This window comes from Diachasmimorpha longicaudata, chromosome 6, assembly GCF_034640455.1.
Source record: "Diachasmimorpha longicaudata isolate KC_UGA_2023 chromosome 6, iyDiaLong2, whole genome shotgun sequence".
NCBI classification, from domain to species: domain Eukaryota; kingdom Metazoa; phylum Arthropoda; class Insecta; order Hymenoptera; family Braconidae; genus Diachasmimorpha; species Diachasmimorpha longicaudata.
In genome coordinates, this window is record NC_087230.1 from 3,398,026 (window position 1) to 3,415,053 (window position 17,028).

The 17,028-nt window shown below is 36.6% G+C and overlaps 4 protein-coding genes across 6 annotated transcripts in view; 1 reads left to right on the top strand and 3 right to left on the bottom strand.

The window, feature by feature from the left end:
* The window catches only part of LOC135163788 (uncharacterized), a 28,399-nt gene extending 23,414 nt beyond the window's left edge, over nucleotides 1-4,985 (top strand). Inside the window, exons 4-6 of the mRNA XM_064123591.1 lie at nucleotides 2,681-2,837; nucleotides 3,267-3,438; nucleotides 3,524-4,985. Coding sequence (XP_063979661.1) covers nucleotides 2,681-2,837; nucleotides 3,267-3,438; nucleotides 3,524-3,604 — 410 coding nt within the window. The 3' untranslated portion in view covers nucleotides 3,605-4,985. The remainder of the gene's footprint in view (nucleotides 1-2,680; nucleotides 2,838-3,266; nucleotides 3,439-3,523) is intronic.
* Nucleotides 4,986-5,322: 337 nt separating this feature from the next.
* On the bottom strand, nucleotides 5,323-8,193 carry Und (uninitiated). Of its 2 annotated transcripts, none has more exons than XM_064123590.1 (5): nucleotides 8,007-8,193; nucleotides 7,635-7,697; nucleotides 6,571-7,289; nucleotides 6,095-6,362; nucleotides 5,323-5,778 (listed from the first exon to the last, which is right to left on the bottom strand). In XM_064123590.1, exons 1-5 carry the CDS (start codon nucleotides 8,149-8,151, stop codon nucleotides 5,573-5,575), a joined length of 1,401 nt encoding a protein of 466 aa, XP_063979660.1. In that variant the 5' UTR covers nucleotides 8,152-8,193; the 3' UTR covers nucleotides 5,323-5,572. The 2 variants fall into 2 exon arrangements, with proteins under 2 accessions (XP_063979660.1, XP_063979659.1); XM_064123589.1 differs by having other exon boundaries at nucleotides 7,635-7,703; nucleotides 8,007-8,192.
* Nucleotides 8,194-8,846: 653 nt separating this feature from the next.
* On the bottom strand, nucleotides 8,847-10,992 carry LOC135163688 (trypsin I-P1-like). 2 transcript variants are annotated; one of them, XM_064123360.1, is made up of 6 exons: nucleotides 10,443-10,992; nucleotides 10,282-10,376; nucleotides 9,949-10,111; nucleotides 9,641-9,775; nucleotides 9,425-9,559; nucleotides 8,847-9,313 (listed from the first exon to the last, which is right to left on the bottom strand). In XM_064123360.1, the coding sequence occupies exons 1-6, from the start codon at nucleotides 10,614-10,616 to the stop codon at nucleotides 9,068-9,070; spliced, it is 948 nt and encodes a 315-aa protein (XP_063979430.1). In that variant the 5' UTR covers nucleotides 10,617-10,992; the 3' UTR covers nucleotides 8,847-9,067. The 2 variants fall into 2 exon arrangements, with proteins under 2 accessions (XP_063979430.1, XP_063979429.1); XM_064123359.1 differs by having other exon boundaries at nucleotides 9,949-10,117.
* A 123-nt stretch (nucleotides 10,993-11,115) lies between these two features.
* Nucleotides 11,116-16,918, bottom strand: LOC135163689 (uncharacterized). Its single transcript, XM_064123361.1, has 6 exons — nucleotides 16,624-16,918; nucleotides 14,095-14,294; nucleotides 13,288-13,420; nucleotides 12,278-12,411; nucleotides 11,994-12,195; nucleotides 11,116-11,343 (listed from the first exon to the last, which is right to left on the bottom strand). The coding sequence occupies exons 1-6, from the start codon at nucleotides 16,685-16,687 to the stop codon at nucleotides 11,192-11,194; spliced, it is 885 nt and encodes a 294-aa protein (XP_063979431.1). The 5' UTR covers nucleotides 16,688-16,918; the 3' UTR covers nucleotides 11,116-11,191.
* Between the last annotated feature and the right edge of the window lie 110 nt (nucleotides 16,919-17,028).

Sequence of the window (17,028 nt, forward strand, 5' to 3'; positions counted from 1 at the left end):
TTTATTGATGATGCAATCATTTGAATCAATGAACCCACGCCCTCGACGAGGGATCAGTGGATTAATCCGCTGATTGGATTGGCGTCGAAAATCCTATGGATGATTGATTCATCTGATAAACAGGTTGTTCATTCCCCGAGTTGAATTGATTTTTGATGGAAAGGGATTTCGTTTTGATTTGCGTTTTTAAATAAATAATTTGAAGGTCGATATCTCATTTTGAAAAGCTAATTTGTCCTCCTATTTTGGTTCTCACTTTTTTTATTTTTTCATTATTATTCAAAATGGTGTTTCCAATTATTTTGGGAGGAAATTCATCGTAATTTTCGTGGCCGGAATGTGAAGGAGAAAAACAATTAGAAATGAATAAATAATGTCTAAAAAAACCTATCAATTTTCGAATTTTCGATGGGAATTCTTCCTCAATTAATTCAATTTTTAAAATTAATTCTGCAAATATTTTCTTTTAAAACAAACAATCTAAAGAGGTTATTGGAATAATCTTATTATATATAATTTAACCGAACTGGATAATTACTTAATTATAACGTTTTTTTCCCCGTAAACATTTTCTTCCTAAATCTCTCCCCAATTTTTTCCCTCGACCAACGCTCAACCTGTTCCTTTCGAAATGAAAAAAAATTGAACAAAAACTCATTAATTTTCTCGGTCCATAATGACATTTCATCTGCTCCAAATATGTCCTTTCATAAAAACCCGAGGGAAAGTATCGACAGACCTCGGAGCAAATGCGCTGATTTTTCACTCCATTTTTTTTTTCCTGAACTTGACGCCGTGAAAAAAAAAATATTCCAGTGTAAAACCGCGGTATAAAATTTCACTTTCGTCTCGTAAAAACGAATCATCCGAAACGCCACCAGTAAGCTTTTCCCCGCTAATACCTTTTTTTCTAATACGAGAATACTTTTTACTTTCGTTTCGCTCTTTTCAACTTCGTTACAGAGCACGTGATAACTATTGAGGTTTTCCAAGATACGAAACACATTCGATTCTTTATGCTTCGTTAGAGTAAATTTACGTTTAAACTTTCCAACGCCGAAGTGAAAAGGGAATTATTCACTTATTTGGGAGTTTACGGGGGTAATTATTATTGTTAATGTACGGTGTTACGTTGGTTATCGATTATCGCGAAGTCGATCGTCGAAGTGGCCAATTAATATTGATTAAAACTGATATTGGCTGATAACGAGTCTGATACCAACGAAACACGTTTATCCGGGGGCAATTTTACCCCAATTTACCCATCACTTTCGCGAAATAGCTCGTCAATTGAGCGAAATTGCTGGCCAGGATTGACAGTTTTGAAGAAAGTTTTTTTTTCGAGATTTTAGATAACGAGACGATATTTTCTATGGTCTATTGTCCATCGAACCGTCTAAATTGCTGGGGGAAAGCCAGGCATTCCCTCATTGTCATCTATCCGTGACGGTCATTCAAAAAGTCCAATAAAACAGTCAATTGCAGCTCATTAGCTCCGGCTTTCGCGGGTTGTTTATGGTTGTTTCAACGTTCCCAGTGGGTTTTTATCATTCGTCTCGAGATATTCACGGAAATTTGGGATTTATACCGAGAACCCTGACTATTGTTTTGCATTTCAAGGGTTCGAGTGACAACATGACTTATTTATGGGATTTTCTACCTGTTGATAAAAATTTTACAAAAGTTTACAAACAGCCAATCGAATTCAGTAGCAAAGTCGTAAAACGAGACAGGCGACCTTTGACTATTGATTAGTTTTTGATGAATATCTCGAAACCGAGGGAAGATAGCAAAATTTTCATTATAACCTTTTTTGTGGAGCTAATTCAGTACTACAATAAATGTTATGAGAGCAAAACCGCTATTGCGCTTAGATTCGGAGTTATCGCCCAGAAACTAGACCCTGAGATAAGTCAACTTATCTCGTTTTACCACTTCGCCACTGAATTGAATTCAGATTTGTTTGCAACAATCGGTGGATTTTGCAGATAAAAATTAATGAAAAATTGGACAGTGGGTTATAATTGGATCATTATAGAGTGGAGGATGTGGAGAACTTGAATGATGTGAATTCTGGGAGATTTTGTCGGTTTATTATCGGAAAACTCGCCATCAAGACCTCACCAATGTTCTTTTTCCAGCATTATACTTTCCATTATCAGCGACGCACGTTAGCATTGACGTCATCGCTGGATTTCCGTCGCGTTTTAGAGGATTTGCCACGCTATCGAGGTCTAAAAATACCGAGTAAACTTTTCCAAGTGGATAAAACCCTGAAGAAAAAAAATTGAACAGATTGAATGACTTATTCACCAGGTGGTGATTGATAGATTTGCCCTGTCACTGTCTTTATTTCTGCTGCTCACCTTGACTGCCCACTTGTGCATTTTCTCTATTCGATTAGTATGCGAAGCCCTATGCCACTAGTTATACAATGCATTAGTGTTATGATAGAATTACGACCTGAAATTTCTCATTCAACATTCTGAGCTCTGCGACATGAGTCTGGTGGGCTCGGTCAGGGCAAGAATAGCGTTTCTAGAGAGTGAATGTGGAAATAGAGATGATGACATCGAAACTCATATTTATCACTGCCAAAGTAACCGGTTAACAATTTTTTGTTTTGCCCTTCGATGAAAATATTCAACGTTAATTGATTTTTAGAATTTTCTGATTGCAGGAAGAGATATGGCACCTGTCATGGGAGTTCCACCACCTCCACCAGCACCACACATGGGCCCAGACGGCCTCATTTTACCCCGTAAGCCTTACAACCCGTGCCTCATATCCAACAATCATAAGGACCTTCGTAGAGAATTGCTTTTCAATCAGAAAATGTGAGTTATTTAATTATTTAATTATTTATGGGAGATATTTCATTTAATTCACAGAAAAAGTGCGTTACTTTCTTTTATAACTTCATTGATTTTATCATCACTCTCATGAGTTTAGTCAATCGATTTATTCATGATTATTTCCCCTTTTTGATGTGGATATTCAATAAAAAATGAGATTACGCTTTGAAGATTTATTTTTATTTGTCAAAGTGAGTATTCGAAGATTTTTAAGTTTTAGTTTGATCATATTTTTCAAGGGAAACCTGTCATTTATTACATAATGTATAATATCTACCTGAAATGAAGTTTTTTATTCAAAATTTCTTCAGACTATTCAACGATATTGTTATTAGAATAATTTGAGGGAACATAAAATTCAATTTATTAAAAATGATGTTAATTTCATTCTTTAATTAAATTCATTTTCAGAGGTAAAAATGTACTAAACCAGAAGAGTGAACTCGAGCGAGCCCTGGAGAGACAGCGATCAGCAGCGATGCGTCGCGAGTCCGAGAGAAATCGAGAGGAAACGTACAAGGATGATCCAAGGACAGCCCTACAACGGGCTCTTGAACAAAGGGCAAGGCAACTCGAGCTCTCGGTACGTGATGAAATGCAGAGAATAATCATGAGAAAAATCAATCATGAGAAATCGATCAGAGTAATTCAATAATTTTTCTTCACAGGAGCAACCAGCGATCGTCGAACCACCAAATCCCTTGGTAACCGCAAGGGCCAAATTAAGAACACGCACTGATTCGCAGTGAGGGACATGTAAAAGGGAGTTTATAACACTCAGATTGAGTTTTGTTAGAGGAAACGATTGTTCAGATACGCATTTATGATGAGAAATAGATTAAAAGATTTATATGTGAATCGGCGTGTGTAGATAATTTTTTACACTTTTTACATATGCAACTGGTGAGGCTGTGTATACAAAAAATGTGTGAAAAATCGTGGTATGGGGCGAGTGAAGTCAGTGGAGTAATCGTGATTATGCATGACGAGTTTGAAATGAGTGGATATAAAGTATATGGAATGATCAATAGAGAGTCACAAAATTAAATGGAAAGAAGAATTAAATTGTGAGGATCTGGAACAGAAGACGAAAAATTATGGAAAAAAATGGGAATAATCGTGGGATGGAACGAGTGGAGTCAGTGGAGTAATCATGATTATGTATGACGAAACGCGTAGAATAACCAATAAAGAGCTATGAAAATACATGAGATTTAAACGAGAAAATAAACGAGGAGATTTGGATAAAATGCAAGACATTGAGAAATCAGTTGAATAATTATGATTATGCAATTGAATAAAATCATTGCGTTTAGATTAGCAGATTAGTGGAGGAAAGAGATGGAATATATGAATTATTTACATGAAAATATAAGAGGGGAATAATTACAATTCAGAGGGTCTTGAAAATCCGAGGAATTCCGGAAAATGTGGAAAAAATCGTGACTAATTAAATCGGGAATAATGATGATTATGCAGTTGAATAATATCGTAACAGCTAGATGAACAAATTAGAAAATAGCAGAGATGAAATATATGCATTAATCAGATGATGATAAATGAGGGAGAGAAGGTGAGGTGAATTAAAATCCAGAGGATCTAGATGTTTTTACTGAGCTCATTCGTGTGAATATAAAAAGAGGAAAAAAACACTTAGACCGGTTCTGAGGACCGGTGCTGGACTAGACCATGATCCGAGCGTTTATAGAGAATCATATTTACATCGATGTTTTTTTACGAATTAGAAATACACTCGAAACGTTTCGAATTCACGCTAATATTTCTCATTCATTTTTTTTTTTCTGCACCACTCTCGTCACGAATGTTATGGAGTGCAGCCCCCAGGGACCACATGTCTGAGGAATGATAAAAAGTTGATTAGATGTGAGGAGAAAGGCACTCCTTGTGTGTCGAGATTTTTTTTTCGAAATTAGTATTTGATATTCGAATTATTGGAGGTATTTTAATTGATAGTTTTAATTATCTGTAGCTCGAGGTATCATTCCACGGTTTATTTTTAAATTGTAAAATATTATTTTGAACCATTTCATTGTAGCTTTGGAATCGTGAACTTGAAAGGATTGAATATACAAGTTTTGAGGAATTATAAAAAATATTAATTGCAAGTAACTGGTTTTATTTTTATTCATCAGTGTTATTTCTACCTTTTGTTGCGAATATTCAATAAAAATTGAGAATATGCTGTGAAGAATTCTTTAATTGTCATTTTCAGCCTTCGAATGAAATCATTAGTGACCACTTACGTTTAGTTTATTTAGTATTCTGAAAGAAAATCCAATTTCCTTAATTGATCCCATTTTTCTATCTAATCACTACACCTCCAATCCGGCTCCCATAAAATATTGATAGTGTCAATGAAAAATCAATGGAATTGGCGGTTTGTAAATAATCCTAACGGAATGCAAAATAAAGTCTTCAAGGTGAATTGAATAAGCAAAAAATCAACTACCACATATTTCCTGTTTTTTATTCAACAGTCATATTAATTCTCTCATGTCATCAATAATCAGTAAGAAAAGAGAAAGAAAACTGGTAAAACAGGAGAGAAGAAACGTATCGAAAATGAACAGTAAGTAGAAAAAGATCAGCATTGATGATCCTCTCGACCTTCGTCATCCATCGTAGCGTATTAATGCACCAATACACGCTTGTAAGTGGTCCTGCAGCTTATGTTTGACGATCGACCTTGGGGAGGATTAATAATCATCACCACGTGAGATAACTTCCTTGCAGGTTGGACGTAGAACGAGGGTGTGCTCGAATTGAGCTGTGTAACAGCCTTTAACGTCTACTAGTGGTGGGTATGCCTCTACTGCACCCTTGTCACATAAATCCTTGAGGGCCATTTGGTACTTGGTGCAGCCAGCTCGATCTAACCAGCGTTTGCAGAATGCCAGAGTGCCTGAAGAGTAAAATTAAATGACAATAAATTATCGTCTTTATACTTGGCTTGAAGAATCTAAATTTATTCTCTAATAAATTCTATTAATTTTTCATAGGAATTCTGTAAAGGTCTTTTAAAGAATATGCAATATTTCTCCGAATAATTTAGATAAAAATAAATATTGGCTCATGAGAAAGTGTCTGTTAATGTAAATTTTTGAATATTTTTTCGGATAGAATTTTTTCAAATGTTTTCTTAGATTTTATTGTGAGAACTAAATCATTTTCTCAGTTCTCTAAAATTTTATATATTTGTTTATGAAAAGAATACATACTGAAGTTCTTGTTGATGGTATTCAACAATGATTTACTGCTCTGGAGCCTCAGAGGAACAAAACCAGCATCGAAGCTCTTCATGTAATGCGAGCAATCAGAGTCATCATGGACAACACCACGACCAGTGGATCCAAACGTCTCAATCGCATAGAACTCGTTCTCCTCCATCCTGGTGGCCTCACCACCACGCACTATTGGGACTGTTTTACCTGCGTGAATGCGGTAGGGTGCGATTGAATGCCCATTAAGATTCCTAATTGATTTAACCTGCAATCGAACCAAACCAAACAAATACGTAAAAAAATGTAATAAAACCTCAAAACAATTATTAGGGTTGCAATATAATCCCTATAATGTTCTATAATCATTCAAACAATCTGATTTTGTATAGGCTAATTGGAATGCTACCCTTTATTCAATGAAAATTCTTTTAAAAACATGTAAAATAATATCATCAATCTTCTGAAGCCCTCACCTGATAGGTTTTTCCATCAATCTCCACTTCGTACGACTCCATCACCTCCTGAACAGCAGCTCCCACGTCGCAAAGCTGAACATCAATACCAGCGGCCTTGATTCCAGTATTAGTGGCATCGCGCACCGCCTCGATCAGCTTATCATACTTGGGATTGAAGGCCAGGGTAAATGCGCAGTCAATAATTCTGCCGTTTATGTGAGTCCCAAAGTCAATCTTGGTAACATCGTCGTAGTTCAAGACAGTTGTGTCCCCGGCATTGGGAGTGTAGTGAGCAGCGCAGTGATTCCTGGAGCATCCAGTGGGAAATGCCAGACCAGCCTTGAGGCCATCTTCACCGATAAGCCTCCTAGCGGTGTTCTCGAGCTCATTACATATCTCAATCATGGACATTCCAGGCTTTACCCAGTTCATTATGTGCTTTCGGGTCTGACGATGGGCCTCAGCGGCCTGACGTGCCTCCATGTAAATGTCATTGTGCATTCTGTCGAAAGCTCTTGCCTCCTCACTGGTGAATCTATCCTTGGCGGTTCTGTCGTCCACACCAGCTGCCGGGGGATGCTCCATTATCTGACCCTCCGGAAAATTGCCGTCGGGAAAGAGGTCAGACACTGGGAGAGTTGGGGGATCTGTCTGCTGCTTCGCCCCCTTGCCTCGGGGCTTGCGCTTCTTCTTCTTCTTCTTGACTTCGTCTGCATCACCTCCATTTTCTCCAGCTCCTACAGGATTTAATATTAGTTTTCAATTAATTTCAATTCTATTTTCAGTTCTTTCTGTTATCTTACTTCTCTAGTTATTGTGCGGATTTTTAAGTAGATTATTCCTTTCTTTATTTTTACTCCAAATCTTTATACTCATTATCTCATGTATTTGTGGCGAATGTAATGATTGTTTTGCTTGGTTACTATTTTTCTAGAAATCCACTAAAATCTGAGAGTTTTATTACTCAGTTTCAGATAAAACTCTCAGACTCTGGTGAAATCTAGAAAAATAGTAACGAATGGTGGAGTTTTTTCTAATGATAAAATAATGCATTCAGAACACAGTGGAGAATTGATATTTACCTTCCTGACCTTCACTCTCATCCTCCTTCCTGTCCTCTGTGGCCTCTGGAGTTGGCGTCTCCCCTGCAGCTGATCAAATCCCACAAATAATAACAAAATTAAAATTCATAAACTCGCATAAATTATCTCCCCCTTCCAGAGAACATTTGGTAACCTCAAATACAACAACTGAGACAATATCAAGGGTTTTTTATCATTCAGAGTGATAGAAGCACTGAATCAGGGGATGGGTTTTGAGCAGGTTTATTCAAGATATTCCTAAATCGCGAAATACCATTCCCAGGTGAATTCCAAGGAGACACGTTGAGCATCGGTGCCGGATAACACCCACTCTACACCAAAACAAAAGAATAGGTTAAATAACGAACTCACGAGTCTTCTTCTTCTTCTTTTTCTTCTTCTTTTTCTTGGTTACATCAGTAGGCCCAGTGTCATCTTCATCGTCAACGACATCGTCGGCTTCCTCATCAATGAGTTTTTCAGCGGATTTGCCGACCTCATCGAGTACAGCAGCCATTTTTCACGATGGCAGGAAGGTCTACTGCAGGTTCTATTCTATCGACTCTATTTATGTGGAGGAGTACAAGGTTACTAGATACTCAAGCTAGGGACAATGCGTGTTTCACGCTGCTGGTATCATTCTGGGGAGAAAAATTGGCAGAACCAATCGGCATCGATTTCATTCGGCACTAATTTTCAAATGAGTATACGACGTCATTCCACCAAGAAAGGATTAAAAAAAAATTCTCTCAAATATTCTCATATTATTTTTTAGCTTATTTATTGATGAATGTTTTTTAAGGTTTTTTAGAATTAAATTTCCCCTGATAGCTTATTTAATTACCGATCGAAATGCGCGTCTATAATTGTAGAAATTCTATTTCTGAATAAATTGTTCAAATATATTCAAATATGTTAATACATTAAATAGATGAAATTTTTATTTAAAAAAAAACTTGTTGAAAGCATTTATTTTTCTACATTACTATTGAAATATCATAATTGAAGTAAAGTTGATTACTGTTGGAAATGGGGTAATTTTAATAATTTAAAACTTGTAAATAAGTGAATTTAACGCTTTTATTTGTAGAATCACAAAGGCACATCTTGGGACCTGACTTAACTGACACGAAGGGATACAACACTCTGGACCTGATGATCCACATTACCAGTGGTCCCACTCATGCGACTTTGTTTGCACCCAAGAAAACAGAGCACTCACATCATACCCCAAACTTTGAGAATACCCACCCGTAAAAATGTTTTTTCATCTAAAGTGGAAACACAAGAACAAAAAAAAATATAAATCATGCAAAGACTTATTCAATCCAAGTGAAGACTAATTTTCGATAAACGGTTTCGAAACGTAAATTTCAATATTAACGATAAGGTCAAAGACAATGCCAGACGAAACTGAAGATTCGTATTATTGATTACTTTTTCAAAAGCATAAAGTCACATAAATGTATTACAAATGTGATAAAAAAAATTTGAAGGATCCTTCGACGGTGCAACTTTATCGAATCTGATGAGCTTGTGCTCATGGTCTCGTTGATCCAGTCAAAGTAGTAATCCAATCGGCAATAGACTCCGGGCGAGTTGGCGACAGCACAGCCCTGTCCCCAGGATACCAGGCCCACCTGGGTACCATTGCAAACGAGGGGGCCTCCACTGTCGCCCTATGAGTTCAATCGGAACGTAAAATTATCATTAACTGTTTGGATAAAAAAAGTAAAACGAGAGCAGTAGAATATTAGCTATGTCAAATAAATAATTAAATAAATAAACACCTGACAAGCATCAACGCCACCCTCCTTCATGCCCGCGCATATCTGACCCGGGTGCAGCCTGTGCGAGTAGAAACGACTGCACTGTTCGTTATCGATCAACGGGATCCTGGCATGTCTGAGGACTCCACTCGACAACTAAATATTCATTCGACGAATTTAATTCAATAAAAACCCGAGCAAAATAGCAAGTCCCCCACAGAATTAATGATTAATTACTTGAGTCGATACACTCGTCCTTCCCCAGCCGACTACTGCACATTTTTGAGAATAATCATTGAATAGATCATCGTTCACGACAGTCGGAATTCGCGCATACGTCACATACCGATTAATGTAGAAAGCACTAGACGTCTGGGAAATATAATTATGAGCTGATGATTTTTCTGTGATTTTACGCGGAAAAAGAAATGACTGAAAATTTAATGAAACTGAACAAAATTAATTCCGAATGAAAATGCAATTCTAGACAATATTTTCCATTAAATGTTTAGTTGTATAATTCAAAGTGTAATGATAATAATAACCCTGAGTAATCCAATGTCGTGCACCATCGAGTGAAAGCTAAACAAGTGATGAGCAACAAGATTATCGACATTCGATGTTTGCCAGGTGGGAGAGTACCAGAGGGTCGTTGATCCAGCCACGACAGTGAACATCCAGGGGCTCTTGGCAATCCAATAATGGCCTCTATTGCTGATTAATTCATACGATAGACATGAAAAGTTAATAGCGTATTTTAATGACGTGAACGTAAAATTTGTGGTAAAAAATGCAGACAATTTTTTCATTCAAGTCATTGATATTTTGGATGAGTAGCAACGATGAAGATAAATTGGTACATAAATTGACACTTCTACCTGACCAAGCAGTGGGCGGCTGTCAAGACGAATCTCTCCGCGATGTAGGTGCCTCCACAGTGATGACGTCCATTGTGACGCCACTGGATGGAGACCTGCAGAAGTCAAGGGCCTTTTTATCTATCAAATCGCACGACACTTGACGATAAACGCTTTTTTACTGTGAATGGATAGGTCTCGATATCCGTTGCTTCACCCCCAATTATTCTGGTTCCAATGTCCTCGTTGGCTCTGTCAAAGGCTGGTGAGTCCACTGGTCGACTTGCACTACTAGTGAGGCACCACAATTGACAGATTTCCAGAAATAGGCATAAGAGGGTTATTTTGATACTCATTCTGCTAATTTGGAGGTCTCAGCCGACTTCAGATAGTCTTTTTTTTCTTTTTAACATTTATTCGGGAACATTATTTTTGTCTTGATACACAGAAGGAAGAACTCAAAATAAAGTATTCAAAAATTGAGTCTTTCAAAAAAAACTTCCAGATGAACTCGAATTTTTGAAAATTCTGTGAATTTTTTATAATTTTTTTTTGTAGAATTAAATCATTTTTAAGACTCTGTAATTTTTTAAACGAAAACCTTGAATTAATTTGCTTAAATTAATAATCTTTTAATCATTTCTAACGTCTGCTGGCTGCCCCAGATTTTTCCATCAGAGTTAATGGGGATTTAAATTATTCCAGAATAATTCAGTAGAACGAGTCTCGGTATCGTCGGCCACGTGATCACTCGACCAAAAAATATCGATAACCGATACCGTCGGTGATCGAGGGGCCACTTTTTTTTGCTTTTGGACTGTCCAAGATCGGGAGACAATCGCTAATGATCTCAAATTAATAGCTTTGTTTTTTATTACGATATGCTATATCAATTGACATTATTATATTATTTAATAGATTTCTTGTATATTTAAATAATGTTATGATTATTAGCTTCATTATTGTTGCTGTTGAGGAGTAAATTTAGCATCCCACGTAGTATGCTGATGAGATCGTGAGGGGTTAACCCACGAGGAAGAGTTGCTGATGAGGAAGCTTTAGTCGGTTCCACGACAATGTCAACTGAAAATGTAATGTTTCAGAATTGGAATCGGCTCTGAAGGAGTAAAAACATGTCCCTAGAACAGGAATTTCTCCGGATCTTTTGTTTGCTCTTAATTTTACTGATAGTTTGGGGTTTTTTACAAAATTGTATTGTTCACGAAGTAGTCGGAGATGTTGGGAGGAGAGGATGGTGGAGATTCTGGGAGCGCCTTCGGAGAAGAAAATGTGCGAGAGGCTGAGGAGGGTGGAAGAAGCGTTGAGGAAGGCAGCAGAGGACAGGAGATGAAGAGCAAAGAGAAGAAAATAAAAGGAGACGAGCAGTTAGGATTAAGGAGAGCAGGTTATAATAAGGATTAGGGGTCGAAATGATAATAAATTATTTCTAATTACTGAGCTGTTATCAGATTTTATATTTTTGTTACTGGTAAATTGTAAGGGATGTTAAGAGGGGCTGGGGAAGATTTAAAACAAAGAAAACGTTTGTAACATCGAGGAAGTAAAGGTGATGAAGTCGTATTGCTGACGAAGAGAAAAATTCAATGAAGATCATCAAAATGTCTCGAGTTTGATGGAAATTATTGAACGTTTAAGAGTTTTTCATTTGATGATACCGTAAATGGGAACTTTTGAAGAATAGAAATAAGAATAAAATGGTGTCGAATAATCACCTGGAACAGTCTTATTTCTGATGTCGGCGTATTGTTTGATGTGAATGAGAAAATCCGGTATTGTTGCTTGGCATGCAATCTCGAGACGTCCATTATCCCCAGCATGCAGCTCAGACACCTTGATTGCAAGTTTCGAGGTTGCTGACATCAGGGGCCTCTTGTGTTGACGATGAGGATAAGTTGTCACGAGTGTCATGTCTGCCTGTTGAATAAAACAGTACGTGACATGGGTAATTGTTAATCGGGAGTTGTGACTCCAGTTATTGGACGATTGGACGACTAACCTCTTTTCCGTTTATGAGCCAGGTCAGATAAGGAACTGGATACGCCGGAGATGAGGTACAATTAGCCTCGAGGACTTCTCCTACTGTGTAAACGTCCTTCTTGAAGGTTATGTGAGGATTTTCCGTTTGTGGTACTGAAGAGTTCGGGGGAAAATCGATTGATTTAGAATTCAATTCTTATTGAATCACTTGATATTAAAAATCTAGAGATGAAATTTTATTCGCGTCTGTTCCGTGCCAGGTTGACATTCTCATTCATTCCGCGTTTATCTTGGGGCCAGATCATTTCGAGGGAAAATGTCACAAAAACGTTACTGTACTAGTTCATGCCCTTTCGTGTGGACACCACCCCAATTTACAGATTTTCAATCGTAAAATTCAGTTTAACTCGACTGAAATTAATTTTGAATCATTGATGGCTTGAGATTCACGGGGGAGTAACTGGTTCATTTATGTATTTTAGAATCAATAAATATTAAAGATTCAGATGGATTAATTATGCACTTGTGTGCCATGTTGCTTTGACATTTTTATTCATTCTGCATTTATCTTAGGAACAGATCATTTTCAGACGAAATGTCGCAAGACCTTTTGTGTACCTCTTGGCCTTTCGTGTGGGCAACACTAAAGATTTGGGCTCTTTCAGTCGTAACAACTGTCGATTAAATTAAACCCGAAAAATCGTGAAAAGCAAGAAATCATAAACTTAACAGAATTAATATAAAAAATCGTCGCAAAATCTCAGCATATTTTCTTAAATACCTAAACAGTAAAAAATAAATAATTTGGCTGATTATATTTCAAGAGCTTTTGAATAGATAAATCTTAAGGACTCGATTTTCTAAGAGAAATTCAACGAAATTTCCCTGTGATAAATTTTTATCAAATATTGCAAACTGTCAGCAGAATTCCTGAAATATATTTTTGGAAGGGATTAAAAATGCTGTCCGTCCAAAATTAGTTCGTCGCCCCTTAACAATTTAGTATTACTACAGAAATCATCATCTCACCTATCACCTGCAGCTTGACTTCATTGGAACTCGCAGTATAAATGGGGTGGGTGGAGCTGACTAAGCAGGAGTACAAACCCGCCGCCTCATACCGCACATTATTTAATTTGATTGTCTTGCCATCGAGCGAATGCTGATACCCAAACAGACAAAATAGCATTGAGGATAACGTCATTTCGGATATCATTGAAAATAGCCTTTCAAATGAATCTTCCATTACAGGTAAAATTTACGAAAATTCGGGGATCATTATTTTTGCCTTCAACATTTTTTCATGGAAAGAATTCCACTCAAGTGAATTAATTTTGTGACACCAAGTTTTATAGGTTTCCAAGTGAACACCCATAAATCATCGGGAGAACATCTGTTTTTACGAGTGTTTCACATAAAACTCTGCGGTTTCAGTACAATCGTTCCATAATTAATGTCATAACAGCACCGAAATGTTTACCAATTAATTAAATAAATCGATTCTAGAGTATTTAGGGAGAGAATCAAATTTTTAAAATTATCAAGAGAAAATCAGTGACCACATGGTCAGCAGATTCAAGCAATTCTAATTTTCAATTAGTTGACAAAATAAATAAATGAAAGATAATAAATGTCGGACACTCGAAAATTTTTGATTCATTAAATATGTTAAATTTAAGTTGGGAGCAGATTTTAATTTGTGTCGAAGAAAGAACAGTTGTTGAAGCTCGGAATTAGGGATAAATGGATAAGCCGTGAGCTGTTACCATTATCAATTAGACAACCAAAATTGTGACGAGTAAAATGCCTCCATTCACAATCAAAAGCCGCACTCACTTCAAAGTCAACACCCGGCGGTGCAGTTTTACGAAATGGCTCTTTACGATCTCGTATATACTCGAGTATCTTCCGCTCATCTTTTTGAAACTCTACTTTATGCAGACCATCAGGTGGGACTGTGTGATTGCACATGAGTATCGCTGAATTATTGTACTTGACGTAGTTTGGCGCAACAAGCCGTACCTCAGGTGTTCCATCTGAAAATAAGTCAATTCAAATAATCGTAAGTAAAAATATCACAAAAGACGAAATAGATTCCTGAATATATATTTAGAAATATAATTAATATATTACGATTGTAATTCTATGTAACGAGACTTGTGTTAACGGGGGCTAGAGAGAAGGGAAGCGAAATATAAAATCCTGAGAGGGTATATATATATAGGCAATAAATAAATAATAAATATATTTCTGCAATTCAAAATCTTTCCATTAAAATAAGAAATCAATTTTCCCTATGAAAATTCTATCGATTTTGTATTGAATTTTTCTGTTGGTCTATTGTCTTTTGTTGATTTGATATTATTTTTTGTATAATTTATTTAATTGAAAATATGTTCTAACGCATTTCCTTAATTATCTCAGTGTTTTACGTCACGTTTTCAATGAGAAAAAAAGGAAACAGAAGAATCGATTTCTATTCATGGTTTTTATTGAGCATTTAGTGTTCAAAATTTTAACGCAATCAGTGGAAATTTAATAGAAACGTCACAAGGCATTTAATTGAATTTTGTATGGGCTTCACTAGCTTTTTATATTCAATTTTTTTGTGTGCGTAACCAGAGTGATAGGCAAATGCTAGCTGGCTGACCAAAGGCAGACATTTTCACTTGCTTCAACTCCCTCATCATTCTATAAAAAAATTGCCTTACGATTTTCCATTTCTAAGAATAAAACTGGTATACAACAATATGACCTGGTCATCCTAAAAACCAAAGAATTTAAAATAAATTTTCAGCCGAAAATAAATAAATGACGGATTTTCAACTCGGAAATTCATTAATTGTTGATCGAACTCCCATTAAAAATCCCCAATAATTTTTCCTTAAAAACGATTTCTACGTGACACCATTAACCCCAGAATCAAAGGGTCCATCCCCCCCACTGAACTCTCCCACCTGTCCTGAAATTATTTCGTTATTAAAGAATTCCATTGAACAAAAAATAATGTATGCAAATTGGGTAGAATAAAGCGCTTGAATAGGGTGTGCAAAGGGTGGCACTTGGCCCACTACATAATAGGTGGGCTTATACCCTGTTGCTGGGAGGCGTTACTGTATCGATCAGGAAAGCGCGTGTCTCTTTCACATACACTATTGCTTATTTTCCCAATAGTCGTCTATTTATTCAATTAACATGTAGAAACGTTCGACATGTGAATAAAACCCCCGTCCGAAGTTTCTTCTCATTCTCCCTCTGCCCCCCCTCACGCTTCCCCCCTTAAATTACCACAAAAATTATCGCAGATTGCGCCCTAATCCTCCGAGTGGGTATTTCCACCCCTAAATTATCCCTAAAACTAACAAATACATCCACCACAATATTTGCAGAATAAAAATTATGTTGTCCTGTGTTTTAATCCCTAATTTTTTTAATTCCATTGTTTATTCAATCCACGCAGTCTAAGAAATTATTCAAAAAAATGGAATGAAAAAAAATGTTAATAAATAATAATAGTAAAAATCAACGAATCGACCAGCGGGAAAAATTCATTGTTAGTAATTATAATTATTTTCTAAACAATAAATCGACTCGAGAGCAAAAAATGATTAATAAATAACTCATTTATGAAGTATTAAAATTATAACTAGATCTAATAATCAATCTCTAAAATGCTAAAATAGGATTTATGTTAAAAATGTTTTTTTATTTACCTATCACATACAAGGAGACCAAAAAAAATCTGTTAGAGATGCAAAAATAAATCTTTTCATACCATCAGAAGAAATAAATCCCATTCTACTAATTACCGGTGTTAGCCAATCGATCAGCAGGATAATTAAGTTATCACCAATCATAAAAGAAGATTAAACAAGAAATAAACTCAAAACCCACCTCTGATCAGTCACCGGATGACACAAAATTGGTCAGATTGGGAAAAGTTATAAATATTGTAAATAATGATTGTACTTGGTTAAGTAAAAAATTCATCCATTAAACGGCCATCGATCTACACTCGTATCCCCGCTAAGGCCCAGCCTGATCACCGTCGTGACGTAGATCCCGCCTAGACCTATTTATTCCCCCATAATATAACTCCAAGTTATCGTTGAAAGTGCAAGATAAATATATTCCCCTTGTTCCCGCTCAATTTAGCTTGACATTTATCCAAACGGTAATAAACAAGTGGAGTAACTCGACAATGTGCCTCCCAGAGACCGCAAATTGCCCACATCCCCTGACGTTAAAAAATAGTGACAATTTTCACGGAAGTGGAAAGCACTTGCGACCCACCCCCTCTGCCCGGGCACTGATAATCCAACGGTATATCACATTAACAATAACATGGATAATTATGAAACTTACATGAAAATAATTGTAAAGTATATATAAATACGATTTTCTTCCATTGAGCTTGTTGACGCTGCATTTTGTTCAGTGTTTTATTTATTTATAGTGACGTAAATATACATAAATCTATGTATATACATATATATAGGGCTATTTAGTGGTAACGGTGCCGCGGGGGGGAAACGAAAATTTTAGTACTTGTTTCACCTATTTTTTTAGTTGTTTTTAATTAAAAAATACAAATGTGCAGACTATTTTTTACAGTGTGCCTTTAAACTACCCAACTTCGGTGCCGAGTCGGCGCTACAACTGGGGACAGAGCTTTCGATCGTTTCTCGGGCCACCCTCTGTGGCAACTACCCCTCTGTGGGGTGGCGATGGTGGGGGGGGCGGGCAGCAGACGGCGCCATCCCCCGGGCT

Coding starts and splice junctions, on each gene's coding strand:
- LOC135163689 (XM_064123361.1), bottom strand. CDS start 16,687: ATGCAGCGTCAACAAGCTCAATGGAAGAAAATCGTATTTATATATACT. Junction 13,421..14,094: donor CGCCGGGTGTTGACTTTGAA/GTGAGTGCGGCT, acceptor TTTGGGTATCAG/CATTCGCTCGATGGCAAGAC. Junction 12,412..13,287: donor AGTCAAGCTGCAGGTGATAG/GTGAGATGATGA, acceptor CGAACTCTTCAG/TACCACAAACGGAAAATCCT.
- LOC135163688 (XM_064123359.1), bottom strand. CDS start 10,616: ATGAGTATCAAAATAACCCTCTTATGCCTATTTCTGGAAATCTGTCAA. Junction 9,560..9,640: donor GGACGAGTGTATCGACTCAA/GTAATTAATCAT, acceptor ATGAATATTTAG/TTGTCGAGTGGAGTCCTCAG. Junction 9,314..9,424: donor GTGGCGTTGATGCTTGTCAG/GTGTTTATTTAT, acceptor TTGAACTCATAG/GGCGACAGTGGAGGCCCCCT.
- Und (XM_064123589.1), bottom strand. CDS start 8,151: ATGGCTGCTGTACTCGATGAGGTCGGCAAATCCGCTGAAAAACTCATT. Junction 7,290..7,634: donor TGAGAGTGAAGGTCAGGAAG/GTAAATATCAAT, acceptor TAAATCCTGTAG/GAGCTGGAGAAAATGGAGGT. Junction 6,363..6,570: donor TTGATGGAAAAACCTATCAG/GTGAGGGCTTCA, acceptor GTTCGATTGCAG/GTTAAATCAATTAGGAATCT.